The 17775-nt window shown below is 34.4% G+C and overlaps 1 protein-coding gene and 2 long non-coding RNA genes across 3 annotated transcripts; all 3 read left to right on the top strand.

Moving 5' to 3' along the window:
* The first annotated feature begins 133 nt into the window (after window positions 1-133).
* LOC109170616 (probable chromatin-remodeling complex ATPase chain) lies at window positions 134-16056 on the top strand. Its single transcript, XM_019319811.1, has 18 exons — window positions 134-204; window positions 262-466; window positions 553-626; window positions 719-846; window positions 1030-1117; window positions 1197-1290; window positions 1370-1437; window positions 1941-1992; window positions 2086-2150; window positions 6415-6508; window positions 6597-6611; window positions 7277-7299; window positions 10228-10311; window positions 10456-10517; window positions 10628-10701; window positions 14515-14554; window positions 14819-14834; window positions 15674-16056. The coding sequence occupies exons 5-15, from the start codon at window positions 1085-1087 to the stop codon at window positions 10647-10649; spliced, it is 612 nt and encodes a 203-aa protein (XP_019175356.1). The 5' UTR covers window positions 134-204; window positions 262-466; window positions 553-626; window positions 719-846; window positions 1030-1084; the 3' UTR covers window positions 10650-10701; window positions 14515-14554; window positions 14819-14834; window positions 15674-16056.
* LOC109170618 lies at window positions 5651-6292 on the top strand. Its single transcript, XR_002052474.1, has 4 exons — window positions 5651-5692; window positions 5783-5855; window positions 5951-6078; window positions 6262-6292. It is a non-coding gene; the product is annotated as an uncharacterized LOC109170618 (long non-coding RNA).
* Window positions 7992-9706, top strand: LOC109170619. The gene is made up of 4 exons (XR_002052475.1): window positions 7992-8036; window positions 8136-8201; window positions 8578-8709; window positions 9492-9706. It is a non-coding gene; the product is annotated as an uncharacterized LOC109170619 (long non-coding RNA).
* Window positions 16057-17775: the final 1719 nt, after the last annotated feature.

Below are 17775 nucleotides of genomic sequence, written 5' to 3'. Positions count from 1 at the left end.
GCAAGGAAGGCTCGCAGAGCAAAAAGGTAAGGTTTCTCATGGTTTTGCTATTTTTGATATATAGCTGTAATCTGTAATAACTAATTTGGATCTTTGGCTTGACTCAGTGCAGCTGTAAATAAGGATGAGCTAATTACAGAGCTTATAAGAAGCTTACACTTGATGCTTTGGTTATCCAGCAAGGAAGGCTGGCAGAGCAAAAAGGTAAGGTTTCTTAGCTGTAATCTGTAATAACTAATTTGGATCTTTGGCCTGACTCAGTGCAGCTGTAAATAAGGATGAGCTACTGCAGATGGTGAGGTTTGGTGCTTAGATGGTTTTCAGTTCCAAGGATAGACTATCACAGATGAAGATATAGATAGGATCATTGCTAAAGGAGGTGAGGCTACAACTGAACTTGATGTCGTGGGAACCAGGACCTCCTTATACTACGGGACTACGGGAGAGCATCTGATAGAGAATGCTGGTAATGTTTCAATGTATATATATTTCTGTAGACTGTTGATCTTACAGTTGATTGCTGAAGCTGTTGCTTTCCTTTATTTATTATAGGCAAAATGGTTCTTCTGGATAAGCTGCTTCCAAAACTAAAGGAGTGTGGTTCAAGGGTGTTAATATTTTCACAGGTCTTCCGATCTATAAATGAAATTACTGTTTGCTTTTATAAACTTTTGTGGCGTGGTATTGACCAAGTAATTTCCTCTTATATTCTATGCAGATGACTAGACTTTTAGACATTCTTGAAGAGTACCTAATGTTCCGTGGTCATCAATATTTCCGGATTGATGGGAAATACTGGTGGCGAGGATCGTGATGCTTCCATTGAAGCATTTAACAAGTCAGGGAGTGAGAAATTTGCTTTCTTGTTTTCAACTACTAGGGCTGCGGGTCTCGGAATCAATCTGGCGACTGCCGATATTGTGATACTTTACGATAGTGATTTTGGTAGGATATTCAACATTTCATTTATCTGGCACTGGATGCTATTAGTTTTATAATCCGATGGTATTGTGTTCACCAACATTGCAGGAATTCACAGGTTGATTTGCAAGCTCAGGATTGTGCTCATAGGATTGGTCAGAAGATGGAAGTTCAAGTGTTCTGTTTTTGCACTGAGGTTTGTTCAGTTTTATCTTTAATATTTTTACTCAGCATTGACATAAATTAATATTTTTTAATTATAATTCTGTGAACAGTATACTATTGAGGAAAGGGTGATTGAAAGAGCTTATAAGAAGCTTGCACTTGATGCTTTGGTTATCCGGCAAGGAAGGCTGGCAGAGCAAAAAGGTACGATGGATTTTCCACTTTTGATATATAGCTGTTATCTGTAATAACTAATTTTGATCCTTGGCTTGACTCAGTGCAGCTGTAAATAAGGATAAGCTACTGCAGATGGTGAGGTTTGGTGCTGAGATGGTTTTCAGTTCCAAGGATAGAACAATCACAGATGAAGATATAGATAGGAATCATTGCTAAAGGAGAAGAGGCTACAGAACTTGATGCCAAAATGAAGAAGTTTACAGAAGATGCCATCAGGTTTAAGATGGATGACTGTATGCTATCTTTTTTTTTTTTTTTTCCCTCTCCCCCTCTCTCTCTCTCTCTGGGCTAATCTAGATCTCACTTTATGCAGCTGTTGAAATCTATGACTTTGGTGATGAAAAGGTTAGTTGGTCTATGATCTTTTGTTTTTTTGGGGTTCTTTTTCTGATGCTGCCATTTCTGATATTTACTTGTTGCTGATGTATGATGAAAATAAGGTTGATTTTAAGAAGATTGCCAGTGAAAATTGGATTGAGCCACCAAGAAGAGAGCGAAATCGCAAGTATGCTAATTGCCAGCTGACTTATGAAATTATCTTTTTCTTGAATTATTTTTTACCCTTATCTTTTTCAATACTTACTTGGAGTCTGAATATTTCAGGCAAACAATGCGACAGAATGGTCCGGCAAGACCCAAAGAGCCTTGAATGTCTCGCATGCCTCAGTTGTAAGATCCTCCCTGTGATATGTTATTTTAGATTATTTTATCTACTTCGACCTAAACCTTTTAATTTTCTTCTTCTTTCTATGTGTCTTGCAGGCATGACTTTCAGTTCTTTAACACACAGAGACGAGCTTTTTGAGAAGGAAGTTCGCTACCTCATGGTGGGTCATGGTTCTTCTCTCCATTTCAATTAACTACTTAATGCCCACCTCACCCCCTCTTTCCCATGCTGAGTTTTAAAATGATTGTGAAGTATTCCTTTTAGTTTTAAAAATGATTTTTAATTATTCTTTTAAGTTTTAAAATGATTTCATGTATTCTTTTTTTATTTAAATTATTTTCTAGTGTGCTCTTTAGTTTTAAAACTGATTTTCTAGTGTGCTTTTTAGTTTTAAAAATGATTTTCAAGTGTGTGTGTGTGTGTGTGTGTTTTTTTTTTTTTTTTTTTTTTTTTTGTTTTAAAAATGATTTTCAAGTGTGCTTTTTAGTTTTAAAAATTATTTTCAAGTATTCTTTTAAGTTTTAAAAATAATTTTCATGTGTGCTCTAGTTTAAAAATAATTTTCATGTATTCTTTTTAGTTTTAAAAATGATTTTCACGTGTTCTCTAGTTTAAAAATGATTTTCAAGTAGTTTTTTTAGTTTTCTAAATGATTTTCAAGTATTATTTTACAGCTTCACAAGGTATTTTGTGTAGGATGTGGCACATGGTATAATTTGACAATTTTTTTTGGAGTTATATCAGGGGGAGAAACTTTTTAATTAAGTACTTCAATTGTCTGTTTTCCTTGCCAAACAAGCTTGTGCCTTTACAGCGTATTTGCTATCTCAAGTTTGTCATTAAAGTATTAATTAATGCATTACAGATTTTTGGTTCTGTCTACTAATTTGTTTTGACTTGTTCAAACGAGGTCCTTTGACCCTTTCTTCTCAGGAAACTGAAGTCTGATGTTGAGAAAGGTCTTCCTCCCAAGAAGAAACTATCCTCAAGGATGGCATGTCCCAGATGCAGAAGCAATATTATAAAGCTTTGTTGCAAAAAGATCTAGAAGTTGTTAATTCTGGTGGAGAGTGCAAGCGTCTTCTAAATATAGCCATGCAACTGCGGAAATGCTGCAATCATCCATATCTGTTCCAAGGTGCTGAACCAGGACCTCCTTAATATTTTCACAGGTCTTCAGATCTATAAAAGATATTACTTTTCCCTTATATAAACTTTTGTGGCGTGGTATTGACCGAGCAATGTCCTCTTATCTTGTTATGCATATGATCAGACTTTTAGACATTCTTGAAGACTACTTAATGTACCGTGGTCATCAATATTGCCAGATTGACGGAAATACTGGTGGGGATGATCTTGATGCTTCCATGGAAACCTTTAGTTAGTCATGAAGTGAGAAATTTGCTTTATTGTTATCAACTAGGGCCGGGGGTCTCGGAATCAATCTGGCGACTGCCGATATTGTGATACTTTACGACAGAGATTGGTAGGATATTCAACATTTCATGTTTCTGGCACTGGATGCTATTAGTTTTATAATCTGATGGTATTGTGTTCACCAACATTGCAGGAATTCACAGGTTGATTTGCAAGCTCAGGATTGTGCTCATAGGATTGGTCAGAAGATGGAAGTTCAAGTGTTCTGTTTTTGCACTGAGGTTTGTTCAGTTTTATCTTTAATATTTTTACTCAGCATTGACATAAATTAATATTTTTTAATTATAATTCTGTGAACAGTATACTATTGAGGAAAGGGTGATTAAAAGAGCTTATAAGAAGCTTGCACTTGATGCTTTGGTTATCCGGCAAGGAAGGCTGGCAGAGCAAAAGGGTATGGTTTCTCATGGTTTTGCCATTTTTTATATATTGCTGTAATCTGTAATAACTAATTTGGATCCTTGGCTTGACTCACTATAGCTGTAAATAAGGATGAGCTACTGCAAATGGTGAGGTTTGGTGCTGAGATGGTTTTCAGTTCCAAGGATTGCACAATCACAGATGGAAGATATAGATATGAATCATTGCTAAAGGAGAAGAGGCCACAGAACTTGATGCCAAGATGAAGAAGTTTACAGAAGATGCTATGAACTTTAAGATGGATGACAATATGCTATCTTTTTTTTTTTGCTCTCTTTCTGCCCCCCGCCCCCCGCCCTCCCTCTCTCTCTCTCTCTCAGTTTATGCTGCTGCTGATATCTATGACTTTGATGATAAAAAGATTAGTTTGTCTATGATCTTTTGTTTTTTGGGTTCATTTCTGATATTTACTTGTTGCTGATGAATGATGAAGATTGCCAGTGAAAATTGGATTGAGCCACCAAGAAGAGAGCGAAAGTGCAGGTATGCTAATTGCCTGCTGACTAATAAAATTATCTTTTTGTTGAATGATTTTTTACCCTTCTCTTTGTCAATAGTTACTTGGAGCCTGAATATTTCAGGCAAACAATGTGACAGAATGGTCCTGCAAGACCCAAAGAGCCTGTCATCTTGCATGACTCAGTTGTAAGATCCTCCTCGTGATTTGTTATTTTAGATTATTTTATCTACTTGGACCTAAACGTTTTAATTTTCTTCTACTTTCTATGTGTCTTGCAGGCATGACTTTCAGTTCTTTAACACACAGAGACTAAGTGAGCTGTTTGAGAATGAATTTCGCTACCTCATGGTGGGTCATGGTTCTTCTCTCCATTTCAATTAACTCCTTAATGCCCATCTCACCCCCTCTTTGCAATGCTGAGTTTTAAAATGATTGTCAAGTATTCCTTTTAGTTTTAAAAATGATTTTTAAGTATTCTTTGAAGTTTTAAAATGATTTTCAAGCATTCTTTTTTTATTTAAATGATTTTCTAGCGTGCTTTTTAGTTTTAAAAATGATTTTCAAGTGTGTGTGTGTGTGTGTTTTTTTTTTTTTTTTTTTTTTTTTTTTGTTTAAAAAATGATTTTCAAGTGTGCTTTTTAGTTTTAAAAATTATTTTCAAGTATTCTTTTAAGTTTTAAAAATAATTTTCATGTGTGCTCTAGTTTAAAAATTAATTTCAAGTATTCTTTTTAGTTTTAAAAATGATTTTCAAGTGTTCTATTTCGTTTATAAATGATTTTCAAGTGTTGCTCTAGTTTAAAAGTGATTTTCAAGTTTTTTTTTTTTTAGTTTTCAAAATTACTTTCCATTATTATTTTACAGCTTCACAAAGTATTTTGTGTAGGATGTGCCACAATGTATAATATGACATTTTTTTTGTTATATCAGTGGGAAAATCTTTTTAATTAAGTACTTCAAATGTCTGATTTTCCTTGCCAAACAAGCTTATGCCTGTACTGCATATTTTTGTTATCTCAAGTTTGTCATAGAAAGATATTAATTAACGCATTACAGATTTTTGGTTCTGTCTACTAATTTGTTTTGACTTGTCCAAACGAGGTCCTTCAACCGTTTCTTCTCAGGAGACTGAAGTCTAATGTTGAGAAAGGTCTTCCTCCCAAGAAGGAAAGTATCTTCAAGGTTGGTATGTCCCAGATGCAGAAGCAATATTATAAAGCTTTGTTGCAAAAAGATCTTGAAGTTGTTAATTCTGGTGGAGAGCGCAAGCGTCTTCGAAATATAGCCATGCAACTGCGGAAATGCTGCAATCATCCATATCTGTTCCAAGGTGCTGAACCAGGATACTATGGGACTACGGCGGGGGGATCTGATAGAGAATGCTGGTAATGTTTCAATGCATATATATATATTTGTGTAGACTGTTGATCTTACAGTTGATTGCTGAAGCTGTTGCTTTCCTTTATTTATTGTAGGCAAAATGGTTCTTCTGGATAAGCTCCTTCCAAAAGTGAAGGACGTGGTTCAAGGGTGTTAATATTTTCACAGGTCTTCAGATCTATAATAAATGACATTATTGTTCCCTTTTATAAACTTTTGTAGCGTGGTATTGACCAAGTAATTTCCTCTTATATCTTATGCAGATGACTAGAGTTTTAGACATTCTTGAAGAGTACCTAATGTTCCGTGGTCATCAATATTTCCGGATTGACGGGAAATACTGGTGGCGAGGATCGTGAAGCTTCCATTGAAGCATTTAACAAGTCAGGAAGTGAGAATTTTGCTTTCTTGTTTTCAACTACTAGGGCTGCGGGTCTCGGAATCAATCTGGCGACTGCCGATATTGTGATACTTTACGACAGTGATTTTGGTAGGATATTCAACATTTCATTTATCTGGCACTGCATGCTATTAGTTTTATAATCCGATGGTATTGTGTTCACCAACATTGCAGGAATTCACAGGTTGATTTGCAAGTTCAGGATTGGTCAGAAGATGGAAGTTCAAGTGTTCCGTTTTTGCACTGAGTTTTGTTCAATTTTATCTTTAATATTTTTACTCGGCATGGACATAAATTAATATTTTCAAATTATAATTCTGTGAACAGTATACTATTGAGGAAAGGGTGATTGAAAGAGCTTATAAGAAGCTTGCACTTGATGCTTTGGTTATCTGGCAAGGAAGGCTGGCAGAGAAAAAAGGTAAGGTTTCTCATGGATTTTCCACTTTTGATATATATAGCTGTTATCTGTAATAACTAATTTTGATCCTTGGCTTGACTCAGTGCAGCTGTAAATAAGGATGAGCTACTGCAGATGGTGGGGTTTGTTGCTGAGATGGTTTTCAGTTCCAAGGATAGAACAATCACAGATGAAGATATAGATAGGAATCATTGCTAAAGGAGAAGAGGCTACAGAACTTATGCCAAGATGAAGAAGTTTACAGAAGATGCTACAAGTTTAAGATGGATGACCCTATGCTATCTTCTTCTTTTTTTTTCCCCCTCTCTGGGCTAATCTAGATCTCATTTTATGCAGCTGCTGATATCTATGACTTGATGCAAAGGTTAGTTGGTATATGTTCTTTTGTTTTTTGGGGTTCTTTTTCTGATGCTGCCATTTCTGATATTTACTTGTTGCTGATGAATGATGAAAATAAGGCTGCTTTTAAGAAGATTGCCAGTGAAAATTGTCAGCTGACTAATAAAATTATCTTTTTGTTGAATGATTTTTTATCCTTCTCTTTGTCGATAGATACTCGATTACTCGGAGCTGGAACATTTCATGCAACCAATGCGACGGAATGGTCCTGCAAGACCCAAAGACCAGCCTCGAATTCCTTGCATGCCTCTGTTGTAAGCACCTCCTTATCTACTTGGACCTAAACCTTATAAGTTTCTTCTACTTTCTATGTGTCTTGGAGGCATGACTTCCAGTTCTTTAACACACAGAGACTAAGTGAGTTGTTTTAGAAGGAAGTTCGCTACCTCTTGGTGGGTCATGGTTCTTCTCTCCATTTCAATTAACTACTTAATGCCCACCTCACCCCCTCCTTGCCATGCTGAGTTTTAAATTGATTGTCAAGTATTCTTTTTAGTTTTAAAAATGATTTTTAAGTATTCTTTTAAGTTTTAAATGGTTTTCAAGTATTTTTTTTTTTGTTTTAAATTATTTTCTAGTGTGCACTTTAATTGTAAAAATGATTTTCAAGTGTGCTTTTTAGTTTTAAAATTGATTTTCAAGTGTGCGTTTTAGTTTTAAAAATTATTTAAGTGTGCTCTAGTTTAAAAATGATTTTCAAGTGTTCTCTCGTTTAAAAATTATTTTGAAGTATTTTCTTTTTTTGTTTTAAAAATGATTTTTAAGTGTGCTCTAGTTTAGCCCAGATTTTCTAGTATTTTTTTAAGAATATGATTTTTTAAGTTTTCTTTTTATTTTTAAAAATTATTTTCAAGTTGGCTCTTTAGTTTAAAAATGATTTTCAAGTTTTTGTTTTTGTTTTTTTTTAAAATGATTTTCAAGTTCTCTTTTTAGTTTCAAAAATGATTCTCAAGTGTGCTCTTTAGTTTTAAAAATGATTTTCAATTGTTTTTTAGTTTTAAATATGATTTTAAAGTGTGCCCTTAGTTGAAAACTGATTTTCAATGTGTTCTTGATTTTCAATTTTTAAAAAGGATACACCGGAATGTGCCTAAAGTTGTTGGGATTCTTCCTCAATTCCTTGGAGCAGGTAATTTTCTGTTTCATAACCAATGAATTATTGCTTGGCTAAAGTTGTTGACATTGTTGGTCAATTACTTGGAATGATGAACTCCCCTGATGACTTTAGGTGAAAAGATGGAGAGCGATGCTGTACAGAAGGCTCTTATGACATTGTTAAGGCAGGATGTGAAGAGTAAGTTTCAGTTTCAAAGTTTATGTAAATTTCTCCTGGCCCCCAATCTAAGGAAATGATATCCTGTTATCCACATCTTTGTCCATCAAAGAGTAAGGAAAGGAAACAAGGAGAGAATCAATCTTTTTTTTTTTAATCTAGCTATTGCTTATTTTTTTCACTCCTTTTTTTAGATGATAAGCTTTAGTATTCACATAAAAATTATTAGTTTTATGTTGATTTTGTACCTATTGGAAAATAAATTTCTGTCCTTGCCAAACAAGCTTGTGCCTGTGCAGCATTTTTGCTATCTCAAGTTTGTCATAGAAAGATATTATTTAACGCATTACTGATTTTTCGTTCTGTCTACTAATTTGTTTTGACTTGTCCAAACAAGGTCCTTCAATACTGCAGTAAAGGGATCATATTGACAACCTACCAATTTGCTATTAATGATGTGTTGTCATGTTGGATCTGGAATGCGATGGACTTATCATTGAGATGTTCACCACTTCTTTAAGACGATTAGGTATCATCTTCTGGCTCATGATGCCTTTGTGTGTGTGTGTGTGTGATTTTATTTTTTTCTTGTATTTTTAGTACTTAGTGAACCTTTCTTGTATTTATTTTTTGGTGGCATTTTTAATTACGCGGATACTTATATTCTCAATATGCCATGCCTATATGGTTACTTGAACATATCCTTTGTGCAAAAAAGAGGATCTAGTATTTGTTGAAAATTGCTTGTGGATGTCATCATTAGAGTAGTTTCCTATATTTGTTTATGGTTTGTATACTATGAAGAGCTGAAATTTGTTTATATGCACAATCGGGGCGCAAGAGTTGGTTAATTACTTTTTATTTTGTTTTCTTTATTTTATAAATTGAGGAAAATTATTGTATATGTTGATAATGTATTGATTCATTTTTGCAGCACGCTTATTGACAAGAATAGATGATTTCACTTTTATTAATATTTAGTATATTAAAAATGTAGTTTTTGTTAGTTATGGTCCACACAGTACAATGACTTGCCCATTCATTATCATTGGCCTGTGGGCCTCTACCTTCACACATATTCAGAGTTTTAAAAAAATATAACTACATATCTAAAATTCTTGACAATCGTGCCTGCTCAAAAAAAAAAAAAAAAAAAAAGTGACTACAAAATGGTCCTGCAAGACCCATAGAGCCACGAATGTCTTGCATGCCTCAGTTGTAAGATCCTCCCTGTGATATGTTATTGTAAATTATTTTATCTACTTGGACTCTAACCTTTCAATTTTCTTCTACTTTCTATGTGTCTTGCAGGCATGACTTTCAGTTCTTTAACACAGAGACTAAGTGAGCTGTTTGAGAAGGAAGTTCGCTACCTCATGGTGGGTCATGGTTCTTCTCTCCATTTCAATTAACTAATTAATGCCCACCTCACCCCCTCTTTGCCATGCTTAATTTTAAAATGATTGTCAAGTATTCCTTTTAGTTTTAAAAATGATTTTTAAGTATTCTTTTAAGTTTTAAAATGATTTTCAAGTATTCTTTTTTTATTTAAATTATTTTCTAGTGTGCTTTTTAGTTTTAAAACTGATTTTCAAGTGTGCTTTTTAGTTTTAAAATGTGCTCTAGATTAAAAATGATTTTCAATTATTCTTTTAAGTTTTAAAAATAATTTTCGTGTGTGCTCTAGTTTAAAAATAATTTTCAAATATTCTTATTAGTTTAAGAAATGATTTTCAAGTGTTCTCTTTCGTTTGAAAATGATTTTCAAGTGTTCTCGAGTTTAAAATTGATTTTCACGTTGTGTTTTTAGTTTAAAAATGATTTTCAAGTATTATTTTACAGCTTCACAAGGTATTTTGTGTAGGATGTGGCACATTGTATAATATGAATTTTTTTAATTATGTACTTCAAATGTCTGTTTTCCTTGCCAAACAAGTTTGTCCCTTTACAGCGTATTTGCTATCTTAAGTTTGTCATTAAAATATTAATTAACGCATTACAGAATTTTTGTTCTGTCTACTAATTTGTTTTTACTTGTCCAAACGAGGTCCATCGTCCTTTTCTTCTCAGGAAACTGAAGTCTGATGTTGAGAAAGGTCTTCCTCCCAAGAAGAAACTATCCCCAAGGTTGGTAAGTCCCAGATGCTGAAGCAATATTATAAAGCTTTGTTGCAAAAAGGTCTAGAAGTTGTTAATTCTGGTGGAGAGCCCAAGCGTCTTCTAAATATAGCCATGCAACTGCGGAAATGCTGCAATCATCCATATCTGTTCCTAGGTGCTGAACCAGGACCTCCTTATACTACGGGACTACGTGAGAGCATCTGATAGAGAATGCTGGTAATGTTTCAATGTATATATATATATATATATATATATATATATATTTGTGTAGACTGTTGATCTTACAGTTGATTGCTGAAGCTGTTGCTTTCCTTTATTTATTATAGGCAAAATGGTTCTTCTGGATAAGCTGCTTCCAAAACTAAAGGAGCGTGGTTCAAGGGTGTTAATATTTTCACAGGTCTTCAGATCTATAATTGATTTTATTGTTCTCTTTTATAAAATTTTGTGGCGTGGTATTGACCGAGCAATTTCCTCTTATCTTTCTTTATTGTTATCAACTTGGGCTGGGGTTCTCGGAATCAATTTGGCGACTGCCGATATTGTGATACTTTACGACAGTGATTGGTAGGATATTCAACATTTAATGTTTCTGGCACTGGATGCTATTAGTTTTATAATCCGATGATATTGTGTTCACCAACATTGCTGGAATTCACAGGTTGCTTTGCAATCTCCGGATCGTGCTGATAGGATTGGTCTGAAGCAGGAAGTTCAAGTGTTCCGTTTTGCACTGAGGTTTGTTCAGTTTTATCTTTAATATTTTAACTCAGCATGGACATAAATTAATATTTTTAAATTATAATTCTATGAGCAGTATACTATTGAGGAAAGGGGGATTGAAAGAGCTTATAGGAAGCTTGCACTTGATGCTTTGGTTATCCAGCAAGGTGGCAGAGCAAAAAGGTAAGGTTTCTCATGGTTTTGCTATTTTTGATATATATATAGTTGTAATCTCCAATAAACTAATTTGGATCTTTGGCTCGACTCAGTGCAGCTGTAAATAAGGATGAGCTACGGCAGATGGTGAGGCTGCAACTGAACTTGATGTCAAGATGAAGAAGTTAACGGAAGATGCTATCAAGGTTAAGATGGATGACCATGTGCTATTTTTTTTTTTTTTTTTTCCCTCCTCTCTCTCTCTGGGCTACTCTATATGTTATTTTATGTAGCTTCTGATATCTATGACTTTGATGATGAAAACGTTAGTTGGTCTATGAACTTTTGAAGATATAGACAGGGATCATTGTTAAAGGAGAAGAGGCTACGGAACTTGATGCCAAGATGAAGAAGTTTACGGAAGATGCTATCAAGTTTAAGATGGATGACTATAATGCTATCTTCCTTTTTTTTTTTTTCCTCTCTCTCTCTCTCTCTGTGGGCTAATCTAGATCTGATTTTATGCAGCTGCTGATAACTATTTTTGCTATTTTTGATATATAGTTGTAATCTCCAATAAACTAATTTGGATCTTTGGCTTGACTCAGTGCAGCTGTAAATAAGGATGAGCTACTGCAGATGGTGAGGCTACAACTGAACTTGATGTCAAGATGAAGAAGTTAATGGAAGATGCTATCAAGGTTAAGATGGATGACCATATGGTATTTTTTTTTTTCTCCTCTCTCTGTGTCTCCCCTCTGTCTCTCTGGGCTACTCTAGATCTTATTTTACGTAGCTTCTGATATCTATGACTTTGATGATGAAAAGGTTAGTTGGTCTATGAACTTTTGAAGATATAGATAGGGATCATTGTTAAAGGAGAAGAAGCTACGGAACTTGATGCCAAGATGAAGAAGTTTACAGAAGATGCTATCAAGTTTAAGATGGATGACTGTAATGCTATCTTCCTTTCTTTTTTCCCTCTCTCTCTCTGTGGGCTAATCTAGATCTCATTTATGCAGCTGCTGATAACTATGACTTTGATTATGAAATGGTTAGTTGGTCTATGATCTTTTGTTTTATGGAGTTCTTTTTCTGATATTTACTTGTTGCTGGTGAATGATGAAAATAAGGTTATTTTAAGAAGATTGCCAGTGAAAATTGGATTCAGCTGCCAAGATGAGAGCGAAAGTGCAAGTATGATTATTGCCAGCTGACTTATAAAATTATCTTTTTCTTGAATTATTTTTGACCCTTCTCTTTGTCAATAGTTACTTGGTATCGGATTATTTCAGGCAAACAGTGCAACAGAATGGTCCTGTAAGACCCAAAGAGCCTCAAATGTCTTGCATGCCTCAGTTGTAAGATCCTCCCTGTGATATGCTATTTTAGATTATTTTATCTACTTGGACATAAACCTTTTAATTTTCTTCTACTTTCTACGCGTCTTGCAGGCTTGACTTTCAGTACTTTAACACACAGAGACTAAGTGAGCTTTTTGAGAAGGAAGTTCGCTACCTCTTGGTGGGTCATGATTCTTCTCTCCATTTCAATTAACTACTTAATGCCCACCTCACCCCCTCTTTGCCATGCTGAATTTTAAAATGATTGTCAAGTATTCCTTTTAGTTTTAAAAATGATTTTTAAGTATTCTTTTAAGTTTAAAAATGATTTTCAAGTATTCTTTTTTTAATTAAATTATTTTCTAGTGTGCTCATTAGTTTTAAAAATGATTTTCAAGTGTGCTTTTAAGTTTTAAAAATTATTTTCAAGTATTCATTTAAGTTTTAAAAATAATTTTCATGTGTGCTCTAGTTTAAAACTCTTTCGTTTAAAAATGATTTTTCAAGTGTGCTGTAGTTTAAAAGAGATCTTCAAGTATTTTCTTTTTTAGTTTTAAAAGTAATTTTCAAGTGTGCTTTTTTTTTTTTTTTTTTTAAATGATTTTCAAGTGTTCTTTTATGTTTTAAAAATAATTTTCAATTAGTCTTTTTAGTTTTTAAAATGATTTTCAAGTATTTTTTTTTAGTTTTAAAAATGAATTTCAAGTATTCTCTAGTTTAAAAATAAATTTCAAGTATTCTTTTTAGTTTTAAAAATGATTTTCAAGTGTTCTCTTTCGTTTAAAAATGATTTTCGTGTGCTGTAGTTTATAAAAGATTTTCAAGTATTTTCTTTTTTAGTTTTAAAAGTAATTTTCAAGTGTGCTTTTTTTTTTTTTGTTTTAAAAATAATTTTCAATTAGTCTTTTTAGTTTTTAAAATGATTTTCAAGTATTTTTTTTAGTTTTAAAAATGATTTTCAAGTATTATTTTACAGCTTCACAAGGTATTTTGTGTAGGATGTGGCACTAGTAATCAGACATTTTTTTTTTGGTTATATCAAGGGGAGAATCTTTTTAATTAAGTACTTCAAATGTCTGATTTTCCTTGCCAAACAAGCTTATGCCTGTATAGCGTATTTGCTATCTCAAGTTTGTCATAGAAAGATATTAATTAACGCATTACTGACTTTTGGTTCTGTCTACTAATTTGTTTTAACTTGTCCAAACGACGTCCTTCGACCATTTCTTCTTAGGAGACAGAAGTCTGATGTTGAGAAAGGTCTTCCTCCCGGGTAGCATCACTAGCTTACGCTCTGACCCGAGTAGCATGGGGCACGTGGAATCCCGTGTGAATCAGCAAGGACCACCTTGCAAGGCTAAATACTCCTGGGTGACCGATAGCAAAGTAGTACCGTGAGGGAAGGGTGAAAAGAACCCCCAGCGGGGAGTGAAATAGAACATGTAACCGTAAGCTCCCAAGCAGTGGGAGGAACCTGGGCTCTGACCGCGTGCCTGTTGAAGAATGAGCCGGCGACTCATAGGGAGTGGCTTGGTTTACGGGAACCCACCGGAGCTATAGCGAAAGCGAGTCTTCATAGGGCAATTGTCACTGCTTATGGGCCTGAACCTGGGTTATCTATCCATGACCAGGATTAAGCTTGGGTGAATATTATAAAGTTTTGTTGAGAAAAGATCTAGAAGTTGTTAATTCTGGTGGTGAGCGCAAGCGTCTTCTGAATATAGCCAAGCAACTGCGGAAATGATGCAATCATCCATATCTGTTCCAAGGTGCTGAACCAGGACCTCCTTATGCTACGGGACTACGGGAGAACATCTGATAGAGAATGCTGGTAATGTTTCAATGTATATATATCTGTGTAGACCGTTGATCTTACAGTTGATTGCTGAAGCTGTTGCTTTCCTTTATTTATTATAGGCAAAATGGTTCTTCTGGATAAGCTGCTTCCAAAACTAAAGGAGCGTGGTTCAAGGGTGTTAATATTTTCACAGGTCTTCAGATCTATAAATGATATTATTGTTCATAGGATTGGTATGATTTTCGAGTATTTTTTTTTTTTAGTTTTAAAAATGATTTTCAAGGGTGCTTTTTAGTTTTAAAAATGATTTTCAAGTGTGCTTTTTAGTTTTAAAAATGATTTTCAAGTGTTCTTTTAAGTTTTATAAATAATTTTCAAGTGTGCTCTAGTTTAAAAATAATTTTCAAGTATTCTTTTTAGTTTTGAAAATGATTTTCTAGTGTTCTCTTTCGTTTTGAAATGATTTTCGAGCTGTTGCTTTCCTTTATTTATTGTAGGCAAAATGGTTCTTTTGTATAAGCTGCTTCCAAAATTAGAGTGTGGTTCAAGGGTGTTAATATTTTCACAGGTCTTCAGATCTACAAATGATATTAGTGTTCCCTTTTATAAACTTTTGTGGCATGGTATTGAACTATTGACTGAGCAATCTCCTCTTATCTTGTCCAAATGATGAAGATTGAAAGGCTGTTTCAGTCACACAGTGGTCCCATCATTCTCTCTAAAAGCTAAGGTTTCCATATTAAGTGTAATTTGGTTGATACCAAATTTTCATTCCCAGGATTAATAGGGACCCCTGTTTGGCTGAAGTATGTAACAGGGACCACTTTCAGAACCAATAGTGAACCTTTCAAGGTTGGTAACTTGTCTTATTTTCTAAATTCTAATACTGTCCATAATTCTTTTCCTTCAGAGGGCAATGCAAGGGTTTGTCCAGAAAATTGTCCAAATGATGAAGAATGGAAGGTTGTTGCAGTCACAGGGTGGTTCCATCTTTCTCTCAAAGGTAAGGTTTCCATATTAAGTAATTTGGTTGATACCAAATTTACATTCCCAGGATTAATAGGGATGGGATAATTGTCATGAATTCTTTTAAGAAATTCCGGTGGTGAAATAGTAGGGTACTGTTTTTGTGGTGTCTGCTTGTTTAGATTTTCATGTTATGAGTATGGGTTTGTAAGCAAGGATTATGGCGCTGGTGGTCATGAATCATGACTTGGGCTACAAAAATGGCTGTTGGTTTGGGTACTGGGGTCCCATGGGTTATGTGCAAGGAATAGGTTTGCTTAGGCAGCCAAAGTATCTCCATTGGATGGAACTTCATAAGGCGATTAAGTTAAGTGAGAGGGCTTTAGTTAATGCAGATCCGATTGTTATGCCGTTGGGAAACTATGAACAGGTAATTTCTATTTCCAAGTGATTCCTGGAAAGTGTTGGCTATATGGTAATATGCTTTCTGTCATCAAGTCACCTTCCGCACCCACCCCCCTCCCGTGGCCGGAAAGATGGCACGATAAAATATTAGCTCTATTTTTTAGCTTCAGCTGTCTATCAAAGAGAAGTTTCTGCTGGGGAATCCCCAGCCAGTTTGGTCAGACTTTTGACTTGGTAACCACAAGGTTACAAGTTCAATTCTCAGCGGGAGCGGGCTATTGGCCTTCTTGGTTTGAGTTGGTTAGCTATGGGCAATTTAAGTTGGTTTACCCTCAGGTAGTAGCTGTGTGTTTTCCTTGTCACTCAAAAAAAAAAAATTACCCAATCACCTTTTTGTGTTTTGATGTCTGTTCTTTTGTCCAAATATTCTTAAACCTGTGAACTCATGTCAGTGACTTGATAGATACAGACATATTCAGTGTTTGGCCATTTTAAAGTGTTGTTTTTAATCTTAAGTGTATTTTTTAGTGTTTTAAAGTCATTTTCAAGTGTTCTTTTTTGTGTTTGAAAATTATTTTTGAATATTCTTTTTTAGTGTTTAAAAGCGAAAAGTGATTTTCAATTTCTCTTTTTGGGGTTAAAAATGATTTTCAAGAGTACTTTTTAGTGTTTAAAAATGAATTTTTGTGTTTTAGTGTGGTCATTAATCAGTTTTTAAGTTTAATTGCATCAAAATAAATTGTTGATGCATGTAATTGGGTAAATTATATCATGCATCAGGTGTATATTGCAATGTGTGCCTTAAAAATTTATGTGTATTATGCTAAGAGTCTATGTATATTATGTTAAGAGTATATGTGGATTGTGTATTATGTATTATGTTAGGAGTTTAGATGTATTATATGTGTATTATATTATACGTATATACAAAATATGAGATTTTCAGGCGTACAATGTATTGTGTGCCCGGATGACGATATAACAATTGATGAAATTACACATTTAACAAGTTTATGGGACTAATTAATTTTTCAACTAATTATTTATTTGACATTTTTTCCTTAAATTTATACTTTATTCTTTTCTTAACCGAATTAAAAAAAAAAAAAAAAAATTGCTTCTACTTCTCTCCTCCCAATCAAAAGCCCCTTAATCAAGCTCATTTTCCTTCTGCAGGTCAACGGAGCCGACGAGCCAGAGAGATGAGCGGCGTTGGATTTGTGCCACGAACAAGAGCACCGGCCGGCGTAGCGTTGCGATTCCGTCGTCGTCACGAGAGACCTGGTCCTTCTAGATGTCTGGTTTTTCAGACGAGAGCTTTGAACGGAAGAAAGGCTCTCCAATGTTCTGCGGGAAGGGTTGGAGAACAATTCTTGCGTGTTGAAATCGGAGGAGCAGTGGGCTAAAGCAGTATAAAAAGAGGGCGATTTCGAATGGGGGATCATTGCTTCATCGATCTCGACACCATAGACTTTCCCGGAGAGAATTCTTCCGGGCAGTAGACGCAGCAGTTTTGGGCATCTCTGTTTCCGGCGGCGTTATTCTTGTTGGCAGCGAAGAGTTCTTTCTGGGTTTCAAAAGTTTAATTCCGGCGGTGGCAGCTTCAACATTGGGCAGCAGCAACAAATTAAAGTTCATACGAGAACCTATTTGTTTGCTAGTAATAGTTATTGACTCATGTTACTAAGTTTTTTTTTATTCTGATCATTAATTATTAATTTGATAATTCTGGTTACTTAGTAATTCATTTGCTTAGCTTTCTAAGTTTTGATTTAATTATTTTGTTTTAGATGATTTTTATCTTTGGTGTTTGTTTCTATACTTTGAATTGTTGAGTTAATAATTTTCAAGTTATAAAATTGCATTGGTTTAATTTTATGTGGATTCGATCCTCGCTTATTTTTTGCAATTGATCCGTACAATTGCAAGATTAATATTGTTCATTACTATAGTAACGACAATTCAAAATAAATGAGTAAATGTCCACATAAATAATGACTGAACATATACATAAAAAATATGTATAAAAGAAAATGAGTAAATGTGGATTCGATCCTCGCTTATTTTTTGCAATTGATCCGTA

This window comes from Ipomoea nil, unplaced genomic scaffold (genome assembly GCF_001879475.1).
Source record: "Ipomoea nil cultivar Tokyo-kokei standard unplaced genomic scaffold, Asagao_1.1 scaffold3321, whole genome shotgun sequence".
NCBI classification, from domain to species: domain Eukaryota; kingdom Viridiplantae; phylum Streptophyta; class Magnoliopsida; order Solanales; family Convolvulaceae; genus Ipomoea; species Ipomoea nil.
Note: the sequence above shows the minus strand (reverse complement) of the source record. Positions and strands in the feature narration are given on the sequence as shown.